This window comes from Vipera ursinii, assembly GCF_947247035.1.
Source record: "Vipera ursinii genome assembly, chromosome: Z".
Lineage (NCBI taxonomy): Eukaryota > Metazoa > Chordata > Lepidosauria > Squamata > Viperidae > Vipera > Vipera ursinii.
Window position 1 is genome coordinate 108,116,352 of NC_139517.1, and position 25,889 is coordinate 108,142,240.

At 35.6% G+C, this 25,889-nt stretch overlaps 1 protein-coding gene across 4 annotated transcripts in view; it reads right to left on the bottom strand.

The window, feature by feature from the left end:
• Window positions 1–1,424: 1,424 nt before the first annotated feature.
• Window positions 1,425–25,889, bottom strand: part of ARHGAP21 (Rho GTPase activating protein 21) — a 78,082-nt gene continuing 53,617 nt past the window's right edge. For all 4 annotated transcript variants that reach the window (XM_083376181.1, XM_083376182.1, XM_083376183.1 and 1 more), the window contains 18 exons: window positions 19,155–21,078; window positions 16,610–16,771; window positions 16,418–16,517; window positions 16,283–16,319; window positions 15,658–15,783; window positions 14,398–14,682; window positions 12,341–12,405; window positions 12,114–12,262; window positions 10,271–10,419; window positions 10,004–10,159; window positions 9,848–9,926; window positions 8,562–8,635; window positions 8,386–8,475; window positions 7,339–7,464; window positions 7,148–7,189; window positions 6,680–6,785; window positions 4,897–4,928; window positions 1,425–3,800 (listed from right to left, as the gene is read on the bottom strand). In XM_083376181.1, coding sequence (XP_083232307.1) covers window positions 2,241–3,800; window positions 4,897–4,928; window positions 6,680–6,785; window positions 7,148–7,189; window positions 7,339–7,464; window positions 8,386–8,475; window positions 8,562–8,635; window positions 9,848–9,926; window positions 10,004–10,159; window positions 10,271–10,419; window positions 12,114–12,262; window positions 12,341–12,405; window positions 14,398–14,682; window positions 15,658–15,783; window positions 16,283–16,319; window positions 16,418–16,517; window positions 16,610–16,771; window positions 19,155–21,078 — 5,262 coding nt within the window. In that variant the 3' untranslated portion in view covers window positions 1,425–2,240. The remainder of the gene's footprint in view (window positions 3,801–4,896; window positions 4,929–6,679; window positions 6,786–7,147; window positions 7,190–7,338; window positions 7,465–8,385; window positions 8,476–8,561; window positions 8,636–9,847; window positions 9,927–10,003; window positions 10,160–10,270; window positions 10,420–12,113; window positions 12,263–12,340; window positions 12,406–14,397; window positions 14,683–15,657; window positions 15,784–16,282; window positions 16,320–16,417; window positions 16,518–16,609; window positions 16,772–19,154; window positions 21,079–25,889) is intronic.

Sequence of the window (25,889 nt, forward strand, 5' to 3'; positions counted from 1 at the left end):
AATGTTTTATTTGGAAGTACAAACTTTTATCTTAAATGAACATTTAATTCACATCTGTTAATTGTCCAATTTGTGACTCAGAAAATTATCACCTCATAGCTTGCAACATGCTCATATTTGCAAATCTGTATATTAGCTCAAAATTCACAGGGCCAAGGGAGACCTGATATATCCATTCAAACTATTTTCCGAAGCACCAAAAGGCTAGACAAGAAACAATGGATGGAAACTAACCAAGCAGAGAAGCAACCTAGAACTAAGGAGAAATATTCTAATGGTGAGAGCAATTGATCAATGGAATAACTTGCCTTCGGAAGTTGTGATGCTCCATCACTGAAGGCTTTCAAAAACAGACTGGACAACCATTTGTCTGAAATGATATAGTGTCTCCTGCACAAGCAGGGGGTTGATCTAGAAGATTTCCAAGGTCCCTTCCAACTATGTTATTATTCTATTTTCTTTGAAATAATTCCCAGGAATCGTAACTTTATCCAAAATTCCTAAAATATTTTACTTTTTATTTTTGTAAAGTAAAATGAAGGAGCTTATTTTGGCAATGAAACAAAGTAAACTCCCATCAAACTTACACAAGTTTTTAGTACGACCAAGAACATTGTTTGCTTGTAAAAATTAAAGTGTGTTATCAAATAGTAATCCCTACAAAATTATTTGTCCCATTGATTAATAAAATTTGTAAGCAAGTTCTAATCAACAAATTCACCCCCTTTTAAATAGCAGATCCCTATGCTGTAACTGCTTTCAATTATCCCGTTTTATTTTATACTTTACACGGTCATGAATATTATGAAGATACAAATTTGACACGTTCATTGTCTCTGTTAAATAAAAGACAGTCCATACAAGAACAATCAAAACCAATTTATTTCCAGTGTTTTAAGTGGATATACACAGAAGCATGTACAGATCTGGATTTATTAAATCTTCATGCAGAATTATATTCTTGTTAAAAGAAACCAGTTCTATCCACATATCCAGGATCTACTATCTACACTTCTATGTTACAACATTTATATCAAAGCTGGTGTCTGAGGAAAAGATACACACATAGTATATTTACATTTAAGTTATTTATTTTACAGAAAGAGTAAAAATTCAAGTCACATAATACTCAAAAACTGTATTAAAATAAGAATATAAAACTCAAGAATCCAACTGGAATGCCTAAATGGAAGCTCTGTATCCATGTATGTTAAATTTTGAAAAATGTAATGAAATGTCTTAAAATGCAGCAATTGTTCTTTATGTTTAACATAAATGTCTAAATGGAACAACTATTATGGCACCTTAACAAACCAAATGAACTTTTTTATTTTTTTAATTTTTTTAAATTTTTTTTTAAATTTTTGATGAGGCACTTGTTAACGACTAAATTCAAATAATTTTTTTTCTTCCAACTAACAATGTTGTAGTTGCATTAATGCATAGTGCATACTAACACTGTCTGTGTGTGTGTGGGGGGGGGCAACATAGAACAAGAGAGGAGAGGGGAAGGGAAGGGAGAGGAGAGCTACTGAATTGTGGTGGTGGCCATTTAATTGTCTCAAAGGTACTGGTAGAATCAAGATATATCCTCCTGGCCCAGATAACTTATGAGGGTGAACATCAACAGCCAGGCTGATGTTGCCTTTGTTTATATATTGGTAGCTTTCCCCACTGAAGTGATTTAGAAATCCGAGTACTCTGTGGGTATTATGAACCAGAGTCCAGAAGAACTATCAGAATAACTGGCATTATTAGCTCCAGATGATAATAACTCTGCAGGAAATGAGGACTCTTGTTTTTGAGGAATCATCTAATTGGTTTACATTCTCCCTTTCAGTCTCTACAATAAAATGCAGCAATTTGTTCTTTACATTTAACATAAATGTCTAAATATAACAACTATTATGGCACCTTAACAAATGAACCTTTAAATTTTTTTTTGATGAGGCACTTGTTAATGACTAAAATAAGAATTATTTTTCCCCCAACTAATAATATTCTAGCTGCATTATGCATAGTGCATACTAACACTGTGGAGGGTGGGGAAAAGCATACAGAACAAATGAGGAAAAGAGGAAAGAAAACGCTACTGAATTGTGGTGGCTATTTAACTGTCCAAGAGACTAGTAGAATTGAAACATAATCTCCAGGGTCCCAGATAACTTATGAGAGAGAGCATTAACAGCCAGGTTGATGAACTTTGTTCATATTTTGGTAGCTTTTTCCACTGAAATGGTCTAGAGTACTGAGTACTCCATGGGTTTTATGTACCAGGCTTCAGATGAAGAACTACCGGAAGAACTGGTACTATCACCTCCTGATGATAACTCTGCAGAAAATGAGGATTCTGCTTTTGAAGAATCATCTAATTGGCTTACATTCACCCTTTCAGTTTTATTTATTTTGAGGTCCATTGTGTTACTCCGCAGACACTCTTGTGCAACCCACTCTGGGTACTGGGATGGGGATTTTGCCTTCAACCGATTTACTGCTGAAGTATCTTTCTCCATGCTTGGGCATTTCTCTTGAGTTTTCCATGCATTCAGAACACTCAATTCCATAAAATCTCTCTGTCCTCCTAATGTGTGCCTTCGCCTGATGTTTTTTCTTTTGGAGCTCTCTGCAGAGTTTGGCTTCTGATTGCCCGTTCCAAGCATATCATCAGCAGATGATTTGAGACGCAGTTTTAATCTGTCTGGAATCTTGAGTCTCCATGTAGGTTCCTGTTTGACAGGTTCACTTCTTGATGATGTGGTTAAGCTGCTGTCTGTCTTTCCTTTCTTTATGTCTTCCTCATGTTTTGCATCCCTTGAGCCTTCACACTCCATTTTGTACCTGGCTGACTTTTTCCTAGATAGAGTATCACATTCAATAAGTTTGTATGAATTGAAAAGTCTGCGACTATCTAACTTTGGTGTTCCTCCTGAACAACTTACTTCACTTTCTTCAGAGTTCCTCCTAATGTTCTTTGCCATGTCTTGAGTCTTCTCCCTGAACAGCCTATCCACAGAAGAACTTGCTGCAAAATCAGGAAAATCATTTTCGCTGTCTGTTTCCACGAGTCGACCTTCACTGATCAGTTCACTACTTTCATCATCAGCCTCTTCTCCTTTACTCTCTGTCACCGAGTAAAGCACTTCAGGACATAGCCCTGTGGAATCTACACCAGTTAGATATGCCGTGGAGGATGTTGTGGAGTAACCTGAAGTGATGGAGCCAACATCAGCTGTTAAAAATTCACTGTGTTTATTTTCAGGACCTCCTAATCTTTTACAGGAATTTTTTTGCAGAGAAGATTGTGAAGTGCAGCTGAGGGTAGCGCCCAAGTCCAAAAGAGTTTCTTCCAACACAGAAGCAATCTGGAAATTAGGCAGTTTATGGTAATCTTTTTGTGTATTTTGCCAAGAGATGAGATTTGGGGATCTTCGATATTTCCTAATATAAGATGATGAGGGTTCTTCAGAGGACACATTCTCTTTCCTCAGCAACATTTCACCCTTGCTTGTTGCAGAAGGACTTTTAACACAGTCTTCTTCCTTTTCTTTCGAAAATCCTGTTCTCTGCATTTCCCCTGCAGTCTCTTTCTCCAGCTCCGTTTTAGATGTATCCTCTTTTGCTGAATCATTGCAAGGGTGCTCTGCAGGCTCCTTCATAAAAAAAACATTATCCCACTCGTCTTCAGAGCTGCTGGGTTGCAGTTTATCTTTTGCTTTTTTTCGCTTGCGACTGGCTGTGGCAAATATAGAGGATTTAAGCAGCTCTCTGCTATATTGATTATTTCCAGATCCCCAGGAACCCTGTATGGAAAGAAACCCATTATAATCATTTTTTTAAAAAAAATCATAGGTGTGGTTCAGAATATTTTAGACCATGGTTTCTCAGTTTGTGGCTTAGGACACTGCAGGAAGTCACAGCCATTATAAACACAAGGTTTTATGAACCTAATCAGCCTTGTATAGCCAGAACTAGATTGCTATCCAAACTTGTTCTCTTTACTTTACCTATACTAGTGCAGTTGCAGTGATATACAGGCTTTTTTCTTTAAATGAAATCATTCATAATTTGTAAAAGCACAGTGGCCTAAGGTGAAATGAAATGAACGTAGCACCTTTTTTTTTAAACAGTGCCAAATTAAAAATAACCTTGCCAGTATATTCTTAAAATGCAGTTGATTATTTATCAAATACCAATTAACAATCAGAATTGCAATTTTGACTGAATGACTTTATTTTAATCAAGATTTGCAATTGTGTATGTCTCAGACTAATTAACATTAATTTTGTCCTATCATTCTTTTTTTTTTTAACAAAACTCATTCTGTACTGCTTAAATATTTTATAATATATTCTGTATTTTCAATACAGGATTGGTGCAGACTTCATTTTTAAAAGACTCATAAAATAAGATACCAAGAACACAAATATCTGTCTAATGCCCCTTACATTATATGTCACCAATCATATCCTTTTAAGTGTAAATCCACTTCCATAATCTTCCATTCAGAGTATTTCAGGATAACAGGGAATTTGAACTTAACCTCTTTCCCACAATCTATGTTTAAAATTAATTGTTGCATCACGAATCATGCTAATGAAATAAGATTAAGCATATTACGTTTACACATAGTAACATTAAAGTCAGTGACATATTTCTTATCCTTAATAATCAGGCCCAAGAAGTACAGTGGTTTAGTCATTTTAATTCATGTATAAAAATCAAAGCCCAATTCAAAGCTCCAAGGGGTTTAATACAAGGAAGAGAAGCCCTTTACTGTCTGAATACATTTTTATCAACAGCACATGAGAGATCTATTATAAATGAGCCAGTGAGCCCTCTCTCTCAACAATGTAATGTATAGATTTATTCCTGTAAAAATACAGATGAATGATTTACCTTAGATTTTGCAGAGTCACCAGTAGCTGAATCTATTGGGGAGAAAAAAATCAACACAGCACTTCAGTCAATATGGCACAAAGTTTTGTTTTTACTCTAGACAATGCTGAAGTATGAAAGAAGACAAGCACAACAAAAGGTGAGAGCAAACAGATAACAGAAAAATTAAATAATCAGAACAGTGGATAGTAATTGCTCACAAAGATGCAAGCTGCACCACAGAAAGCCACTGCCATGAAAGGATGCTGTGAGTTGGAGAATCAGCTCAATGACAGAAACGGCAAAAAAGCCCTTTCTTCTAAATAAAACAGAAATATTAATATTTATTTAATGCTCTAAGCACACGGCCCTGCAAAACTGGAGCTGGGGGACCTTTTCAGGACTGTACTCTGTACATTCCAGCAAATGAAATGTACATTTAAAACATCTTTAGTGCCTTAGACTACTTTTGGAAACAATTATTCTTTTTTGCGGTTGTTTGTATGCTGTCAAATTATATTGGGCTTTATGTATTTAAAAGCCCCAGTTAACATTTCAGCGCTCCTCTGAGCTATACATTTAAGAATTTATCATTATCAAGATTTTTTTCCACAGCCATCAGTTTTGTACTCATCTCAAAAACAGAAGCGTTATTATGAAATGAAAAATGGACACCATAATTTTACTGTTTGGCAAAATAAAACAACAGAGGTTATACAATTAAAAAGGGGGTACAGAGGGGCTAGCAGAGTAACTAAAATACATTCTCCAACTTGCTAGGAGAGTGAACCCACTGGAGAATTAATGAGCTGAACCCCATGCCATGCCCCTTTTGACACATGGCTAATGACTAGAAAAACCACTGGACCATACCATGCTATTTCTCCTCAGGGTCTGCTTCAGAAGTAACAAGAAACAGCAGAAATACTTTTAAAAAGTAGCATTGATCTGTTCAAATATTCTTGGAAAGGGTAAATTTACAGTACAGATCAACTAGTCCTTTTGCATTTACAAGAAACGGGGATTTCTGCAGACAAGGCAGCTACAATGTGGGCAACAGTCCTCCTTCTTCCTACAGTTCCAGTTGTCCATCAGTGACACCACAGAGTCCACTAGTGACATCACCGTGTGATAGACTCCTCCCACTTCTCCTATTTCAGCATCAGGACAGAAGGACTGTTTCAATAAAATTCTGAAAAAAGTTTTCTATAAACTAAAACACAAACTAGAGACAAGGTAATGACATTTGGGATAAAAACATACTTAGTGAAACAGTATAGTGGCAGTTTGTAGTAGTAGTACTTAGCTGAATAATAAGGTGTCAGTCATAAAAAAGAAAAAAAAAATTTAATAATAAACAAATAATTAGTTGCAGTATAGTTTGGAAAAATATACTTATTAGTTGAGCAAAATGAATTTCAAAATCTTGATTTGCCTTCCTAAGTTGAAAAAAATACTATCATTAGAACAATGTGTAGAATTTAAAGCTTTCTGCCTTCTCCTCAACTACTTACAAACTAGTAGGTTCCTTATCCATCTCATGTTAAAAAGTACATGGATAACCATGGTCAATGACACACTTGTGACCATGCCGTTTTCATGGTTTCAGAATTATATTGGTTGCTGAGAAAGCATTCCAACCAACATCATGCAACATGCTCAACTCACTGCTGACCTTTAAATAAGATCATGTAGATAAAGGGAGAAATTGAGTTTATTAGCAAAGAAAGAAAAAGGAGACAATTATAATAAATCATCAGAAGAGAGAATTTTCTAACCTACAAACTGTCCAGGCAAGAGTTACCTGATACATCTCCAGGATATACTCCAATCCTTCCAATGTTGCTGAGTAAATGATCTATGCTTGGCACTGGCTGAGACTCTACTGTGTTTGCTTCCTGAACTGCTGTCTATAGTTAATAAACAAAAATTTCTTCATCATCAAATCACAGTCAATAAACATTATTTAGAAAATTTAGTCACCTGAGAACTGAAAAGAATACGAATCTTCCTATATGACATTTTAGAAGAAAGAGAAATACACAAGCTGGCATATTAAATGGAGAAAAAACTACCCTGGAAGAGAAATTTGTAACTTCATTTTATATGTTATTTTCATTACTTCATGGATAAAACCATTAGTATGTTTTGGTGTGGTGAACAAAGAATACTGTTAGAACACATTGGAGGGGGGTCGAAATCATATATTCATTTGTATGACCTAAATTAAAACAGGAGGAGGAGAATCCATTTAGTTAAGGTTAGTACTTACAAAGGGTTGTTCAGCATCTTCTTCTGCGAAAAACCAGTCATGCTACAATTCAAAATAAAAGAAGTGAAAAACACTCCAGAAATGAAAGAATTAAAATGTGGACATTGAGATAAGGAGTAATTTATAATAGAAAATCAAAATAAAGGCTAGTCTGAATAATCTCTCTAGCAACATGAAATGAATTCACTTACTTTTTGGATAAGTGTTTCTACAATTCTGTATTGATCTGGCATATGAGTAACCATATTAGTCATGTTATCTTCAGATGTCCTCACAAGTGTTGGACCAAATACTATTGCCAGGTTTCTGGGTTCCATCTAAAGAATAAAGTCAATAATTGTACTTACAGCACATCATTGTACTTACATAAATGTATATCTCTCTTAAAAAGCAGAAGCATCTAATAGTAGTAGCCAATGTTGCTAAATTAATCCGAACGTCCTCATTAGAAGGAAAATTCAAAGCAAAAGCTGATCAGTGTATGAAACAGATTTATGTAGCAGATCAGGATCTTGCTCTTTTTAATCTGCCCCTGAATCTATTAATTCTTCATAAGCAAGAGTCTAGAAAGAGAAGTCTGGTTGTATCCATTCCTCTCCTCAAGCTAAAGTAGTACATGAATCTCTCAACATGTTATGAAGTTTTAATTAAATGCTGAGTAGGTGACTTTCTTATGGACTATAGTACACATTTTTTCTCCAATAAATCTTAAAACTGTAACTACAGGACAACTTCCTAGCCATACAGTGCAGCAGCTATGGGTTCTGTGTAAATATGCATTATTTGTCCATCCAATATGTGAGGAAAGAAAAGGAACCCACAAAACCTAATAATGTTTTTCCACAAGAGTTGCAGATCAAGATACACAACTTTAAAAAAAGAAAACAAAAATATCTTTAACCTATGAGATGTATTTTTTGTTTGCTTTGTCTCCATGTGAAAGCAACTCAATAAGAAAGAATTCTTTCCCCCCCCAAGGATAATTGCAGTCCTTTGCTTCTTCATTTGTTTTTCCCCATACATGCTTACACTATTGGTTTTCCTAAATGTTCACTATGCTAAAGCAGCCACAGAACCAATGAGCTGAGAAAGCAAATGCAGACTACAATATTGACATTCCAAATAATCTGGAGTATACCTAATAGGAAGAAAAAGAATTCTATTACTACAGTTTCTAGAAGCAAGCACTGAATTTAGTTATCAGAAATATAAATTCTTGGTAAAGATAAGCCAGTTACCTTGTTTTGTTCTGAATGTTCTGCTACAATTTTCAGATGTGCACAGAGAAATTTAAGTGTTTCATAATGATGTTCGGGTAAATCAAGGATCTGAAAAGGATGATATCCACATAAAATTTAAAATAATCCCCGAAATATAATTGCATCTGATTCAATCCCTATCAAAAGCAACATACCAGGCTTTTCAATGTTTTTAGTCGCTCAACAGGATCTTCTTTTCTGTTGGCATCTATGAAAGCTGCATATCTCTCTAATAAGAAAGAAAATAATTTTATTTTAAGACCTGCATTACAACCCCCCTGCAGGAGAAAGAGGACCAACTAAGCATAAAAAATAGACTTGCATCACCAGAGTAACATAATGTTTTGCTTACTCTAACTTTGTTTCAACCAGTGTGGATAGCCTGGATCCTCTGTATAAGAACTTAGTTCGAAAATATGCCTTTACAAAACTACTGATACTGTGGGATTAGAAAAACATGATTTGCATTTATAAAGAAATGCCATTTCAAATATATACAAAGTGGCTTTTATTTGAAGTTTATATATCCTACCAGGGCTTTTTTTCTCATAGAACGCCCAGAACGGAGTTCCGACACCTTTTTTGGATGGAACCTTGTAGGGTAGGCAAGGCGGGTTATATGACATGTGTGAGTTCCGGCACCTTTTTCTTTTACAAAAAAAGCACTGTATCCTACTATCTATTTCATCCAGTTGTTGCCAATTTGTTTTAATAATCCACACAGGTGCCTCTGATCTTGTCATAGAAAAATTATCCCTGGTATGTTTTTTTTTGTGCTGAAATAAGTAACTAGAAAAACCCAGTAGCCCAATGACCATACCACATTGGCAGCAAATTCACAGAAATGGGGCCACTAAAAGAAGGCAAAAAAGTACAGTACTAACATATTTTTAATATTTAATTCCCAGCTGTTAACTTCTGGCATAAGTTATGACTCAACCAGTTCCCCAGAACATATTGCAGTCCACCAGGGCTTCAAGACATGTTTGTTTTGTTCATAGAGACAGAAAATGGATGCACCCTATAGGTTAATATGTGACTGGGAGGACTGTACAGTATTTGAATTGCTGGCTACAACCTGCATATGAGACTACCTGAAGAAATATAATCCAACAACTGATAATTACAGCAACTTGGAACTGTTTATTCTGCTTAGCAATAGTCAGGCAGAGATAGATCATTATGTATCAGCTTCAATTTTACAGGCTAAGTGAATAAAACCTGGGTTTTCTACATATAAGCCAACTAACCCATCTGTATCTTTTTAAGAGAAATGCCAAAGAATCCTGATCTATCTAAATACTAAATACTAAAATTAAGGAGAACAGTGTTTAACTGAATTCTAACGAAATGGTCTTCTAATTTAACTTATCATAGATAATCACTAATGTGTTTGATTTGATGGTTTTCTTTTTCTTTTCTACTTTAAATCAAAACTTACCATTAGTAAAGAGTGGTTCTGGAAGCTTTCGGAGAAAGGACTTCAATAAACTACTTATGACATTCAGGTCTCGCCATTTCTAAAAATTGAGCAAACAAAACATGGTCATTAAAAAGAAATACTATGAGAATTTAGAACAGAGAGGGCAGAACTCACATCATCTTGAAGATCAATGTCAGTCATTCCTTTGTTTAGTTCTTCTTGCATATTTGAGATGGCAACATTATTTCCTGGAACCCTATAAATACCAGTATATTGAAGACCTCTCTCTTCAACTAAATTGCAGCATATTTCAACAATTCTTGGAATACACTGAAAAATCCAAAAGGGAATGAAAGTTTGTACTGTTTATGTCTCTCAAAGAATATTTTTCAAAGAAATTATTAATAAGCATGACTTTATTTTTTTAAAAAATGAATATACCTTATTGCTCTCTGCTGGGGGACAATCAACTAGTTTGACACCAAACGTGCAAGCAGCAGATGACTTCCTCTCAAATGTTCTTTTCATGATGCTTGGAATGTTTTTTCGCCATATACCTTTATCTTTGGGTGGGCTTGTCTCATCTTTTTCTTCAAGGAAGAACAAAAAAGAAAACAAGTTATTTAAAACCTTCAGAAAGCTAATGGAATATAACTGGATATAATGACCAAATGAACCAACAAAATAATAGATGAATATAAGATACTTAGTACACTTAAATCTTGAAACAGACTAGAGACCATGGCTTCTCCACAATCAGGCCACAGGTTCACCACAACCTTAGGAACCGATGTTTAGCAATTATATTAACTCTGAACAGAATCAAATTTAGTGGCATCTGCAATCTATATGAACAGTATATAAATCAAACAATTTACAATTTGCATATTGACACAATCAGCAAAATGATATTTGTATGTATAGTTTTGTGTGTGCATGTTTATATGCATGCGCTCATGCCTATGTACATATTTATGTGTTTATACACTCACATACCATAAGAGAAAATATATAAACAAAGAAGAAGAAAAGGGTAAAAGACCAGAGTACAAATGAGTAAACAAGAGATTTACAAATCTCATGTAATTTTCCAATGTATCATTACTTGATTTTGAATGCCTGAATACATTATTCAGTCACTTGGTTGCGATGGGTGGCTGTAGAAATTGAATAAATAAATAAGTGTCATTTTAAAAGCTTGAAAAGTCACTATTAAGCTTTAAGCAAAGTGTAAATATTAAGAAGCATGGTTAGCACATTATAAACCATAAAATGAAATTATGAACTGTACAAAATTCTGCCCATGCTACTAAATATATTCTAATTTAGAAGTCTTGTAAAACTAAAATACAGACAGAAACCCACATTTTGAATGTGGTACAAATCCATGTATTGAATTGTAATTCAAGAATGGATTCTTATCTGAATTAAACTGTGTTAAGATTTACTTTTGAGATATAAATTTATTTTGTGGGGAATATATTCCTTATTAACCTAGTATCCATACTTAAATATCTCTTCTGACTTTCAAGTAACTATTAAGCTAGTAATTTTTAAAGAAATAATGCAATATTCTTATGAGACCTAACTCAAACACTTAGTAAAAGAGCATGCTATATTTATTACATTTATATAAATAAGAAAACAATTAGATGGAAATAAGCAACCTTGTTTTAAAACAGGCTGCATCAAAAACTGCTACAATGAAAAACAAAATTGTAGTTCTGAGTATAGTAATCAGAGAATGATGGTTTTATTCCTACCGATCCCACTGCCATTTCCACTTTCCTTGACAGAAGATTGCAAATATCTCCAAAGCTTCGTGACTTCATAACAAAACAGAAGATACTCTATATTTATCAACTTTCTTTCCCAAAAGTATATGGAATTATCACAACTACAGAATGAAATGGTTCTATCCTTCTGATATAGGTAACCCTAACCCTCCGTTTCAGTCTATTTCATCCCACACTCTTGCCCACTCCCTTTTCAGTTCTACCCCACATGCATGCATATTCTGAGGGGGGGGCACATTTCAAATCACTGTTTACCAGATTGTTTCTGATCTGGAGTTTTCTTATAAACAAGGAATAATCAAAAGTTCCCATCACAAAAGGAGTTTCATCATCACATATCATAGCTTAGAATGTTTATTCAATGAACTTTTAAGAATCAATGAAACTCCAAACCCCACGACACTTAGTGTCCTCACCATCAGGCCTCCTTCAGTATAATAGGAAAACCTAGAGTAAGTAATAGTATTCTTATATTCAGTATACAATACCTTTAGTAAGGAATTTCTTTTCTGATTCCTCCTTAGGAGAATGTGGACTCTGAGTTCTTTGCTCAGTTTTAGTGCCAAGGAATGTCTGTCTTTTAATTAGGCTCGGTCGGGATGGTTTTGAAAGTGGCTCAGTTTTGCCACTAGAAGCACTGAAAAAAAAATATTTAAAAGCAGGAAATCCATGTAGCTGACTAACTGAGCTCTCAAATGGTACTGTGGTAGCTTACCCCATAATGGTGCTGTATTCTTTAATCTTCCGGCTAATTAGATCCCTGCTTGTGACACCTGTGTCCTGCAAGTAAATAGATAAGTATTTTGAAATTTCTGCTTTGCACAACTCCATCTAACTAGCCATATTCAGGACTGGACAAACTATATAGCGTTATTCTACTGCACCAAAGGGAATCCGAAGTCAGTGCCTTGTCTTTTTCCCTTCTTTTCTACACTTTTCCCTTCCCTACTTTTCCTATTATTTCCTTTTGTATTTTTGTATTTTACACTACAGACTAATAACAAGAAAATTGGTAAGTAGAGAGTTAAAGATAATTATAATGTAAATAAAGAAAATACATCAAAACAGGGAGGGGGAAAATCAAATATAAAGGTGAGATGCGAAAATCTCATCAGTTTGAAAACACACAATACCATACATTGGACTGCATACACATTAGTGAAACATTTCAAGAAAAGATGCAGCATTTTATACATTACACATTGGCCAGTATACATGCAAATCAAGGATGGAGTAAACCTTTGGCTTTCAGATGTTGCTGGATATAATTGAGGCTATTGGGATTGGTAGTTTTGTATCTTTTGAAGACAACAAATGCCTTTCCTGCGTTATAAGGTGCACATGCTAACCACCCAATGTTGAATTTACTTTTAACAGTGGAACATCTGCAAATTGCAGGATCCAATCTGGGTCAGTCACCGGGACCAGAAGAAGTTTTGTCTTCTGAGCCTCCGGATTCATGCTGGAGCCCATCCTCAGGAAACTTCTTTCTAGCTTCGTTGAGGATGAGGGCTCCAGCAGGAATCTGAAAGCTCGGAAGACAAAATTACTGGTGCTGGTGACTGACCCAGATTAGATCCTGCAACATTATCCTGGGCCCCATGTATTCGCCTTCATTCATCTGCAAACTACTTTTACTTGGTTACTATACTACCTAATGCAATGGCATTATGTAAAACTGTAGCATCTTCTTGATGTTCATATAACCATGAATTCTAAACATGCAATTTTTAAAACATTTGTATTTGACTTGAACAGTGATGCTCTCCATGCAGCTCAGAATCCAGAATTGCATATAGAGCTCCATAGGCAGAGAAACATCTTATCATTAACAAAAATGAAATTAAGAGAACACAAATCTAGCATATTCAACCCTACTTCCCCTCCTCATAAAAAGAGATTATTGTATGCATAGTGATAACAAAGATCTCTTAAGCATGACTGGATTAAGTGTAATTTCACAAATATTCAAGTGTATGTTATGAAAGTAGCTTGTTTATGATTGCTATCTAAAATTGTTTCAAGCATGGAACATTCCATATACAGTTCAGGCTGTAACAGATGTTCTGCACAAAGTGAAGCATATGTGCTTTATCTGTGCATGGAGGCAGAGGAAACATATCTGATTCATGAGTTGTAGCACGTGTACTATGAGGTAGAAAACTGAAATGAGGGACAGAGAGGAAAAAGAAGGCTGTCAGTATGCTGTGATACAGGAGCAGGGCATCCCTCAGGTGTGTGCAAGGCACAAGGGAATGGCTACACAAGAAAGATAGGGAGACGCACCGCAGGTATGCATAACTGAATGCAAATTCAGTGTAAATAAGGGATATCAAGGGGAAGGTGCTAGAGTAGACTAAGGCAGGGTAGGGCACAGAAGAGAAGGGGAAGGAGGGTTGCGCAAACTACGGTAACTTTGGCTCTTCCAAATTTGCTTTGGCTGAAATCCTGTCAACTTAAATGAGCTTATATTTCATGTTAACTGAACCATAATTTACTTGGGATAGTGTGGCCAAATGCCAAAGGTGTAATGATTCTTTTTGCTTCATACACGCTCTTACCAATATCACTTTCTCATATTTTAATGGATGTATTATTTTCCTGGTAGGAACATTGAAATCTCATGCAACTTTATAAAAAGCCTGTGAGATTATGGATTTTTAAAACAGTTAGCTTGTATTTAATGCATGTCAGGGTTACCATGTGGAATTGCGTAAACATGATCTCTGCAAAATACAAGGAGGAAGAATAAATTCTTAACAAGAACACAACCTCATCATTTAAGCTGCTATTTTCTCGTATAGCCTTAATCCATGCCAGCATGTCATCTCTATTTTCAGCTTGAAACAGGTATTCGCAGTCTGATGTAGTAAGCCGAAACACATGTTTCTTCTTAGTATCACTATATGAAATGTCTGTTAAACAAGCATTGATGTTGATGGGCTGTTCCTCCTCAGAAAGCATAGTTGGTTCTTTTTTATCCTTGTATAAGTATAATGAACTTCCTCTGAGAATGACATACATCTGTTTCCATGGCCGGATGCTCCCACCAACTCTCTAGAAAATAGGATCAGGAATATTATTTATTTACGAAAACAAGGGAAGTGTGCATAGTGTTTTATATGTTAAAATTTGTAAACTGCCTACTTTGGTGAGATGGGTGGTGTAGAAAATTGATAAATGAATAATAATTAAAAATACTGTTACAAAGTAAGGAGCCCTGGTGGCGCATTGGTTAGAATTCAGCATTGCAAGCAAACTCTGCCCACTGCCAGGAGTTCAGTTCTGAGGTTGGTAAAATGAGGATCCAGATTGTTGAGGGCAATTTGCTGACATTTGTAAACTGCTTAGAGAGTACTTTAAAGCAGGGATCCCCAACCCCTAATTTATGGACCAGTGGCATGCCAGTAACCGGGCTGCACAAACAAGCGAAGCCCCATCTGTGGGCAGAAGACCATGCCCCCTTTGGTCTGCCGAAAAATCTTTCTCCATGGAACTGGTCCTTGGTGCCCAAAAGGTTGGAGGCTGCTGCTTTAAAGCACTCTGAGCAGATATAATCTTTTAAATAGGTTAATTGACATAATACCAATTGAATATCTTCCTAATCAAATATGACAAATTATCAAGAATACAAATAAGACAGAACTTGTTTTTATATCACTGAGAATTTTTTACAACCAAGCAGAAAAAAAATCCTCATAATTTATCTGTTAGTAGTCCAAAAAATCTCTTATGGTGAAAATATCAGCAAGATAACTAATGGAACTGCAGAGCATTTGACATGCAAAGAATCATATAATTGTTTTTAATGTTTATTTTAACCATTCAAGAACAGGAAGATTGCAACAGCTGTACCAGCTCTATGCAGATTAAATGGAAATTTTGAAAAGTTGAGTTTCTGCCAAAAGAAAAACAAACACATTTCTAGTATTTTTCATTAGGAAATTAAAAAAACTGTTCGCATCTAAAAACATTTGAATATATATAAGAAGACAGGTTTTACAGTTAGCTTTGGTTTGAAAAAAACTGTACCTTCCCCTTGTCTGTAACTAGCTGCCGAAAATGAAGATATCCTTCTTTGGAGATGTCACCAAAGACTTCTGAAGCAGATGCTTTTCTGAATCCTGCATTTTCTGAAGATGCTTGGCTATTTGGAATCTAAAGAAAATGTAATCAAACCACCCTCAGCATGCAGTAATAATTCAAAGTCTCTCTCTTCTTTCTCTTCCATCTGTCAGGTGGGAATACAGACAGCTAGCACGGAAAGGGACCTAACACTAGTGGAAGAGTACATTCCAGCCAGCCAGCAGGTCAAAGAAGCCACAATGAACTACAGAAAAGGCCTGTCATACATCTCAGTCCATAGGTTTCCTTTTAACATACAAGAAAGTAGTAACAATTCTAAAGTTAACTGCAGAGTATGCCATCCTGTCTGTAGCCAGAAAAATACTTTTTCAGCAAATGCTATCTAATTTTTTCTAATTGGCAAAAGTCAGCACATCTGTTCACCAAGTGGATGCTTGGACATTAATCCAAAAAAAACACCATCATACTTTAAGCAATATATGTTCTCAAATGCCTAGGTGCAACAATGCTTAGTCATACAATACTAATGTTATTTACACAGCAGATAAATATTGAAAATAAAGTAACTGACCTTAATTTCCTTTAAGCTCGGTGCATGCTTTATGGCCCTACAGATGTAAGGTAGATATTTTAGTGGACATTCTAAAAGAATTTCCTAAATAAGACATCCAGTGATGCACATCTATATTTTAATGGGTATTCTTACCTTTTTCCTTCTTTATAGTCATCAAGTCCTTCATCATAAGATTTGGACCTTTCATTTTTTGCAGGGAATTGATCATCTAGGACACTAGTCCTAATTGATTCTGTAATCAAAGCAAAAGCAAACCCCACATCTTTTAAAAATAAGCAAGTTTTTCTTGAATTTAGCTAACATAGCTTGAAACACTATACTAACCATGGCCATAAGACAGTTGACGTCGAATAAAAGGAACAAGAGCAGTACAACTCAAAGGAGTGGCACTGGTGTTGGCTGTTGCTCGTGAAGGAGGTGGTGAAATAACAGCAGAAGCTGGAATGTGGGTGATGTCCAGGTCAATATTAGGACTGGTCAGCTCATCTACAAAAAGTATACAGCAAATTAATATATTTTAGTAAAAAGGACAAGAATTGGTCCAATATGGGAAAACTAGGAGGGCCTCCAGGAATTTCCAGAATACATGTTGGGATGCTCTGAAGATACTTTTGGACACATTGTATATGAGAACTGCTTGCAATTATTTGTTATGCATGGTAAAAATGCTATTTCTTCTTCCTTTAAAGTTTAAGAATCTGTTCATTAACAACTATATTATTATAGGCAAAATATGGTTGCATTTACACAAGATTTGGCCAAATATTGAATTGAACACAGACTGACCTGAACTAATACAGTATCATTAGAAAAGCTTTTAATAATAGGGTTGTCCATATTTTAAATAAAACAAATTTGTCAAAATAATTAAGCTTTTAAATAGATCAACACTATCAATTGGCTGGCATAAATAACTTTTCAAAATGAATGCAACAGTAAAATGAAACTATTTTAAAGTTCGCCAAAAACAATAACCCCTTCAGTAAAAGAAATTACCAAAAACTTAAAAAGTTCCAAAAAAATAATACAAAGCCTATCTTCGAAATAAAGATAGGGCTTCTCACTGTGTTTCCATATATACTGTAAGACAGAATTATAAAGAAACCAAAATCATGAATGTGAGGATTTTGTCTTGTGGTAATTAATATATGGTGCTGGAGAAGACTCCTGCGAGTCCCTGGGGCTGCAAGGTGTTCAAACCGGTCAGTCCTAGAGGAGATCAACCCTGACTGCTCTTTAGAAGGCCAGATCCTGAAGTTGAAACTCAAATACTTTGGCCACCTAATGAGAAGGAAGGACTCATTGGAGAAGAACCTAATGCTGGGAAAGGTTGAGGGCAAGAGAAGAAGGGGACGACAGAGAATGAGGTGGCTGGATGAAGTCACTGAAGCAGTAGGTGTGAGCTTAAATGGACTCCAGAAGATGGTAGAGGACAGGAAGGCCTGGAGGAACATTGTCCATGGGGTCACGATGGGTCAGACATGACTTTGCAACTAACAACAACAACAATATACATAGTTCTAGGTGCTGTGAATTTTAATATGGTGTACTTCTGAAGGGCCCATTGAGATATGCAAGCTGTTAAAAACAGTGATTTATTTTTTTCTTGTAGAAACAAATTAGCATATATTGCACTGTGGTTTCAAAACAATTGATGGCTCTGATTTAAGGAGACAGGGTTTATAACTCCAAAGTTTTCTAGTTCACACATGCATACACCAAGATACAGACAAAAATGTCTCACCTTTTCTACCCTAGGTAGATTTAGTAATTATATGATTCTTGGTATGATTTCACAATCTAAATTAAAATATTATTTTCTCTCTCATATACATATAGAGCTAAAATTTATGTGCTGACTTTATTTCTCAGAGTTTTGAAAAAGCAGATCCCCAAAACGTATACTTGTAAAAAAGAAAGATTTCTTATAATCTATAAAATAGTTTTTTCTTGTTAGATCTTCTCAACATAAACTTCTAGAAATAATGATAATGAAATGAGGCATATTGTTTTAATGCTTCCTGCTTTATTCACATTCAATATCTTGACCAAGAAATGCTTTATTTAGAGCAAATCAATCTATACTGTAGATTGTACTCTTATATTGCACAATTTCTCAGAAAAATGGCATTTCTTTTAAAAGAGGTATATAAAATCCTCAAAACCAAAGCTAGTTATGTACAATTGAAAGAAAAAAGGTTGATAAAAATTAGTTCTACTGTACCGTCAGGCAAAGAAACATGTCTATAGTCCCATCAGCTGATATACAAAGCAATCTTCCTACAATGAGCTTCACATTAACCAATCTGTACTGCAGTAGAATGTGAAGGATATACCTGAGGAAGCCATAATATCCTAACTGAAATTAAAGAACTAGGTATGTGTTCCACTGGAAAGTTGTGTTATTTTATGGCCTCTTTTTGACTAGCGAATAACTAAGATGTCACTCTTTCAGAAGCCTTCATATTTTTACTTATAAAGCTCATCAAATTATGTTGAACAGAACAAATCATCAGCTATCTAATTAAGGAAATATAGATGGCTGTGATGTCCACATGTTGGGAAAAAAGTAAGACGTTATTATTATAATCTTTATGGTCCCAATTTTTTCTGCACTGGTCTTCCTCTACTGCAGTTTTAGTCTTATTTTTTATGTCTTGGACTAAAATGATTGAAAATCTGGTCTGAGAATAATAAGCTGGTATAATGTTTAAAGATACTAGTAGGCACCATGGAGGTTTGAATGCATTTTTAAAATTACTTTTAGAAAACTAACTACAGTGAATAAAACAGTGTATTCATGCAAAAGGATTAAATGGAAAATCCAAATATGAATCAAATTCAGAGAAATAAAAATGGTTTTGCTCACCTATGAATGGAATTGATGCCAAGGAATCATCAGATGGGCAGGAACAAGAGGCTTTCCTTTCTTCTATTTTTCTTATATGAACTTCTCGGCGGGCATCATTGGGTAACCAACAAGTGGTCTCAGAGGCAGGTTCTTGACCATTTACAGCTAAAATATAGGACTGATGTCGCAAAAGTTGTGGGGTTTGATGGCCAGAAGATGACTTTTCCCGCAAGATCACTTCTTCTTCATTTGCCACATCTGTTGCTTGAGCTTCAGGCTGTTTTATAGCTTCGATTTCAAAATTTTTAATCTTTTCTCTGACAGAGACATCTAAATTAACTGAGGTAGTTAAGTGCTCATTCATTTGTGGGACAAATTTGGCAGAAGCTGTATAGGAAATGGGGGAAAGATTAGACTTGCCCATGTCTAGTTTGTGATCTGTTCGACTTTCTGCATGTATCCTGGATTGTTGAATTGGCAAACCATGATAGTGCACATAATTATTTTCTCTTTGGCCTGTGGTAGTAGCACTATCCAGACTCTGATTAGAAGGAAAAGATGGCTTTGCTGCATAACGTACATAGGTCTTCAAAGAACTATTTCTTGTGCTTCTAGTTGTTGAACGAGGTGATCTTTCCTGAAAAGTAGTTGTAGACTTTGAACCTCCAGTACTTGGCATATCCTTGGAAGGCTGCATCAATTTTACATCTGTTGAAATTTTGTGGAACTGAGCAAAGGGTCCCAAGACTTGGCTTTTTATTTGTCTGCCACCTGAAAGACAGACACCAGGAGCCACAGAAAAATTTGAATCACGAAGGGACACCTGAAACGCATGTTGCCATGAAGTTTCATAAATGCCTTGAGGATCATTTTGATCAGTAAGTCCAGTACATTCATATGTAATTTTTTTGGTCGTGCTTGAATCTGCAACAATTTTCTCACTGTGAACATTTTCCACTCCTTCACCCTGTTTACCTAAATAGTTGAAGGAGCGTGCCCTACGACTTCGTGGGCTTATAACTGGTGAAGTTAAAGTATCTTGTGAAGCACTCCTTGGGCACTTTTTGATTAATACAGTATCCTTAACTCTTTCCTGGGATATACTCCTTCGCCGAATAGATACAGACTGTGAAGTCCTATCATGAGATGTGCTTCTGCAACGTACCTGTGAGCCAATGTAGTAATCTATTGAATGTGGAGATGCTGCTCTTAAACTATCTAACCTTTCTTGTATGGTTCTGAAACCATACTTGGGAAAGCGTTTGTTTTCAATATATTCTTTATAGGTTTTGTAAGTTTTCCAGTCTATGTTACGATGGGCACTTGGAGAAGTGGTGTGATTAACAGAAGGAGAATCTTGACTCTGAGCAGGAGAACTACAACCTGAAGCTCCTTCTGGATGTCCTTCATAGTTTCCAGAATCATTAGCTATTTCTGAGGAATCTGTTGGTCTTGTAAGTGGAGTCTGAGGAAGTACAACGGCAGTGGACATTGAAGAGGAAGGTGAAGTGGTTCGTACTTTTGCTTTTACAGAACTTTGTTCCTTGATACTGTATTTTATATCCGCTGTCTGCTGTGATGGACTAGTATGATTTGTTCTAAGTGATGAAAAATCTACATCATTCTCAGAAGGCACAACAACAGTTCTTACGGTCTCATTACAAACACAGACAGCTGTGTTAGATTTTGCAATATCTTTTGGAGATGGAGGCACTTGTATTTCCTTTCTGTAGGCCTTTTCAAGTTGTGCTGATGTCTGTTCAGCTCTACTGTTTGATTGCTTTCCCAGTGATAAGTCAGGAGGTGCTTTCTCCATAGGTAATGCCAGGACAGGAGCTAGATATGTTAATCGAGGATAACTTATTGGTGGAGGCTCAGGTATGAAAAGAGCATTACCAGTGTAGGCTTCATTGCCTTTCTGGTAGGCATCCTGGGAATATGCCTGTGCACAGAAAATTAAATCACTGTAAGTATCTAGTGGAAAACCATCACCTTATTTCAGGGGCATGAGTATGGTAAAGTTAAATTCCTTGACAGAAATGGATTTCCTTTTTAAAAAGAGTGCAATAGGTGCTCTCTACTACTAAGGGTTCTATTTAGGGAACATGAAATATCAATATTTTTCTATTATTGTTTTCCATGGATTAAAATATGCATGAAAAGTCTCCAAAAAGAAGCATGTTCTCTCTGTGTCTCTCTTCCCCCTCCTCTCTCTCCCCTCCCTCCCTCCCTCTCTCTCCCTCTCCCTCCCTCCCTCTCTCTGCATGTGTTTATTTGTGTATCTGATGTGTATATGTCAAATTGTAGCAAGTGCTGCAAGTGATTAAGAAAAAAGAGAGATTGTAAATATATTTTTCCGCCATGACATTTTAAAATTTCCTTTTCCCCTGTGATTTTTTTTTATATATAGAAGCTAGGTTTCTATAAATATCGACAGGTTAAATTTGTTAGTTTGTTGTCACATAGAAACAGCAAGAATCCTCTGCATTTGATCTACTGGCTTTTCTAAAAGGCACAATTCCTGTATCTAACATGACTAGACAGTGGCAATGTCTTTGTTGGCAGCCAACGCCCACCCTCCCTCTGAATAAACTTACATGTTACTTATATAAATTCCATATTCTTCACAGTAATGGATTTTTTAACTCAAAGATGTCATGAATGTACATTATTGGTAAGTATTTTCAAGCACTTCTTAGTGTGAAACACAGTCTGTCTTAAGGCAAGATTTCCTTATATACTTCATAATTTTCATCTTGCATTTTAAAAATATGATTCTTAAAGAAATATTTATTTTAAATATTGCATTATTTCTTTTATATTATGTTACTTGTAAAATTATCAACAATAGCATATTTTCAAACTCTGCCCAGAAATTGCAAACAGTATTATTTTATACTTTGCAATGACTTTATGAAATAGTAATAAAAAATTAAGAATTGATAATGCAGAAATCCTTTCCTGATACTTTTAAAATAAACAAACACAGCTTATGTGTGGTACTGTATTACAGCATTTCCTGCTCAAACCATAACATGCTTCATTCAGAGAAATCAACATGCCCTGCCTTAGCATTAGACAGGCTGTACAAGCCTAAATGCAATCATAAACATTAGATCAAGAGCAAGTGCTAAGGATGAAAAGGTGAGCCGTTTAAAACACATAGCTTGATAAATTTTACTGCGAGCAATAATTAAATGCAAACAAAATATTATAAGCTTTTTCTTTAAAAAAATTCAAAATTTTAACACAGGCACACAGTAATGTGATAACAGGATGGCTATTACAATTGAGATTCAGCTAACCAGCAGATCTAGATTGCTTTCAGCAACTTGCAGGCTTTAAAGATCCAGCTTCTTGCAAATTTATGAAGAAACGCATGCCTTACAAAAATCAGAGAAATGGCTACAGTACACTCTTACCAGTGCTCTGATATCCTTTGAAAACTGCAGCTGGCACAAAACAGGAAAACATAGTAAAAGCTGCCTATATATGTAAAGATAGAATTATGTTGTCATATTGATGCCGAATACACAGCAAGCTAAAAATACAGCTATACCGATTTCTTTCGAAGGTACCAAGACGGCTGAGGTTACTGGAGCACACACAATAACTTCAGCCTTCTTGTGAGCATGCCAGTCTCAGGTTTTTTTATACCTGCTTCCTGCATTTATTCCCTAGCTTTCCAGAAAAAAGAGAGAAAAAAACACGTTTGTGCTGCGTTGCTTCAGTGCATCTTTCGTGCTGCAAACGGAGCCCTCTGCTTGTGCCACAAGGCATCCCTTTTGCTACAGCAACATAACAGTCTTTCATCTCGTCTGAGCTGCTACCATCCCTGCTTCCAGATGACGAAACAAGGGGCTTTATTATGCATTTTATATCTGTGCACCCCTTCCTCTCATGAATCTGAACAGAGCCAGAAGCCGTCAGCTGACTCTACATCTGACATTAGAAAGATGATTTCAGAATAATTTTCTCATAAAAAAACACTTTCACCATGTGATCATTTTCATTTTGTATATCTTCGCTGTTCCTACCATGACAAATTAGCAACTAGCTGTATTTCAATCGTAAGGTATATTTGCATGTATTAGTTATACCAGAAAATATACACTCTGCATTTATATATTGCTCAGATTAGGAGAAGAAAACAGGAAAGCAAATACACTGGAAAAATGCATCTGGAAAATTAAGCAATGGTGCATTCTAAGGAAACATATATTACTGAGTGACACTCCGAAATATGCTTTTAGTGCTTCACTAGTCTAATGTAGGTACAAACATTTATTCTTAAATCTGCACCTTGGCAAAATTCTGAAAAGCAGGCAATCAAAAAAAGCTTTTAAAAAGCTGTAAAGCTGATTATAATCATCATTTGCAAGCCATTTCCTGGTTCATTTCCTATTAGCAAAAAAGGGGGAAATATTAAAAAGCACAAAACATTTAAAATATATAAGAAGATGTCACATTCATCTGGAGCTAAATCTTTTGGAAATCAGGACCTTTTGGAGCAGGCAGCCATAAGAAATAATAATAATAATAATAATAATAATAATAATAATAATAATAATAATAATAATAATAATAATAATAATTGTTATTTATCTTGAAAGCTCAGGTATAGTCATTCATTACAATTTCAAAAGAAAATATTTTATACAGAAAAATATATAAATCAAAGATTGTTGGGGGCAATAAGCTGACTTTGTAATAATGCCGCTGGGGGGGGGGGCGAAAGCCCTAATAAGCAGGCATATACATAGAATGAAGGCTATTGCTAAGCACATTGATTTGTGCTTTAGATTGTAAGCCACCCTGAGTCTTCGGAGAAGGGCGGGATATAAATGGGATTAAAAAAATAAAATAAAATAAATGTTTTACAGTGATATCAAATATATACGGTAAGAGCTCCATGTATAGATACAGCCTTTATCTTTATGTTTAGATGATAGAATTTGCAGAAATGACAAAAATGACCTATTAGATAGAGGTACGACAACAAAACTGGAAACCTTTTGTGGACCTTTCACTAAAACTGGAACATAACTGGTATTTATAGATTTGCTGATTAAAAAAGGTTGAATATGGAAAATATTTGTTAGTAACTGTTGCGAAGAAGTCACTTATGTGTATATCTTTCCTTTCTCTTGCACTTTCACACCTATTTTGTCTTCTTTCTCCTTTTTTACTTTTACTTCATATAATTTCATGTTTATCTTTTATTTCTATGTAAGTCTCCAGTGGTTACAGCACCAAGAGAGAAGAAGCCAGCTGACTGTGAGTTCTAGTCCTGCCTTAGAGATGAAAGCGAACTGGATGATTTGAAATCTGATTCACAGAGTTGTGGGGGAAAATAGGGGGGAATGAGTATTAGATATGTTTGCTGCCTTTAGCTATTTGTAACAATAATAAAGGTGTGATAAAAAATTCTGAATAACAATAATGCTCAGCACTGTCTGAATATACAGCCAAGATATTGCAATGGAGTTTGGACTGGACAAATGTGCTATCCTTACCATCAACAGGGGAAAAATTGTAAAAAGTAACAGAATGAAGATGCCCTGTGGAAATAACATCAAAAGCACTGATGAAGAAGATCTCCACATATATCCTTCAGGCTGTCAGCACCAAGCACACTGAAGACAAGAAGAAGGTTAATACAGGTAATCCTTCACTTGCCACAGTTGTTAAGTAAAACACTACAGTTGTTAAATTTGTAATATGAATTTGGCTTCCCCATTAACTTTGCTTGTCCAAAGGTCGCAAAAGGTGATCACATGATCCCAGGATAGTACAAGTGTCAGTTACCAAGCATCTGAATTTTGATCACTTGACCAAGGGGATGCTGCAATGGTTGTAAGTGTGAAAAATGATCATCAGTTACTTTTTTCAGCACCATTATAATTTCAAACAGTCCTTAAATAAACTGTTGTAAGTTGAGGACTACCTGTAATGAATATATCAGAAAAGTGAAAAAGATCTTAAAGTCCAAAATAGGTGATTAACACCTGGGCATTCAAGTCATTAGATATTCAACTGAAATAGTGGACTAGATTCAAGCTATCAACTGGAAGCCTTGAATAGGAAGACCAGAAACAACAAATCATTCCCTTCATCCACATTGCAACGTTGACAGTCCACGGAACATAGGTTAGGGTGAAATGTTGCAAGTATAACAGACAGTTAAAGAAAAAAGGGCATTGGAAGATTATCTGAAGGACAGTGAAAAAGAGTCACTGAAGCTAGGACACCATGAAGGCTTACTGAATATCAGAAACCAAACAAAGCCAGAAAAGAGACATGGTAGTGCAAAGTACTACATGGCCTGTTCTTAAAAAACCAACAAGCAAAATAAATAACAATCAGATCTGCCAATAACTAAAAGCAGGAAAGTTAAAGAGACAGCTAATTCTCACAGAATAAGACAAAGCCTTAAGAAAAAGTGCTTATAAAGCCAGAATTAAGTTGACAGCAACTGACAGAAAAGTCCCTCTCTGCAAAGAAACTGAAGAAACAGTGGATCACATCATTAGCTGCTGCATGATTGCACAGGCTGATTACAAAGTATCAACATAACAAAGTAACAACAATGGTGCATTGGAATAACTCAGAGGTCCCCAACCTTTTGGGCACCAGGGACCAGTTCTGGGGAGACAGGTTTTTCCATGGACTGGAGAGTGCGTGGTTTTGTGTGCTGCCTGCATCCCGCAGATGGGGCTTTGCTTGTTCGTACGGACCAGTTGCTGGCATGCC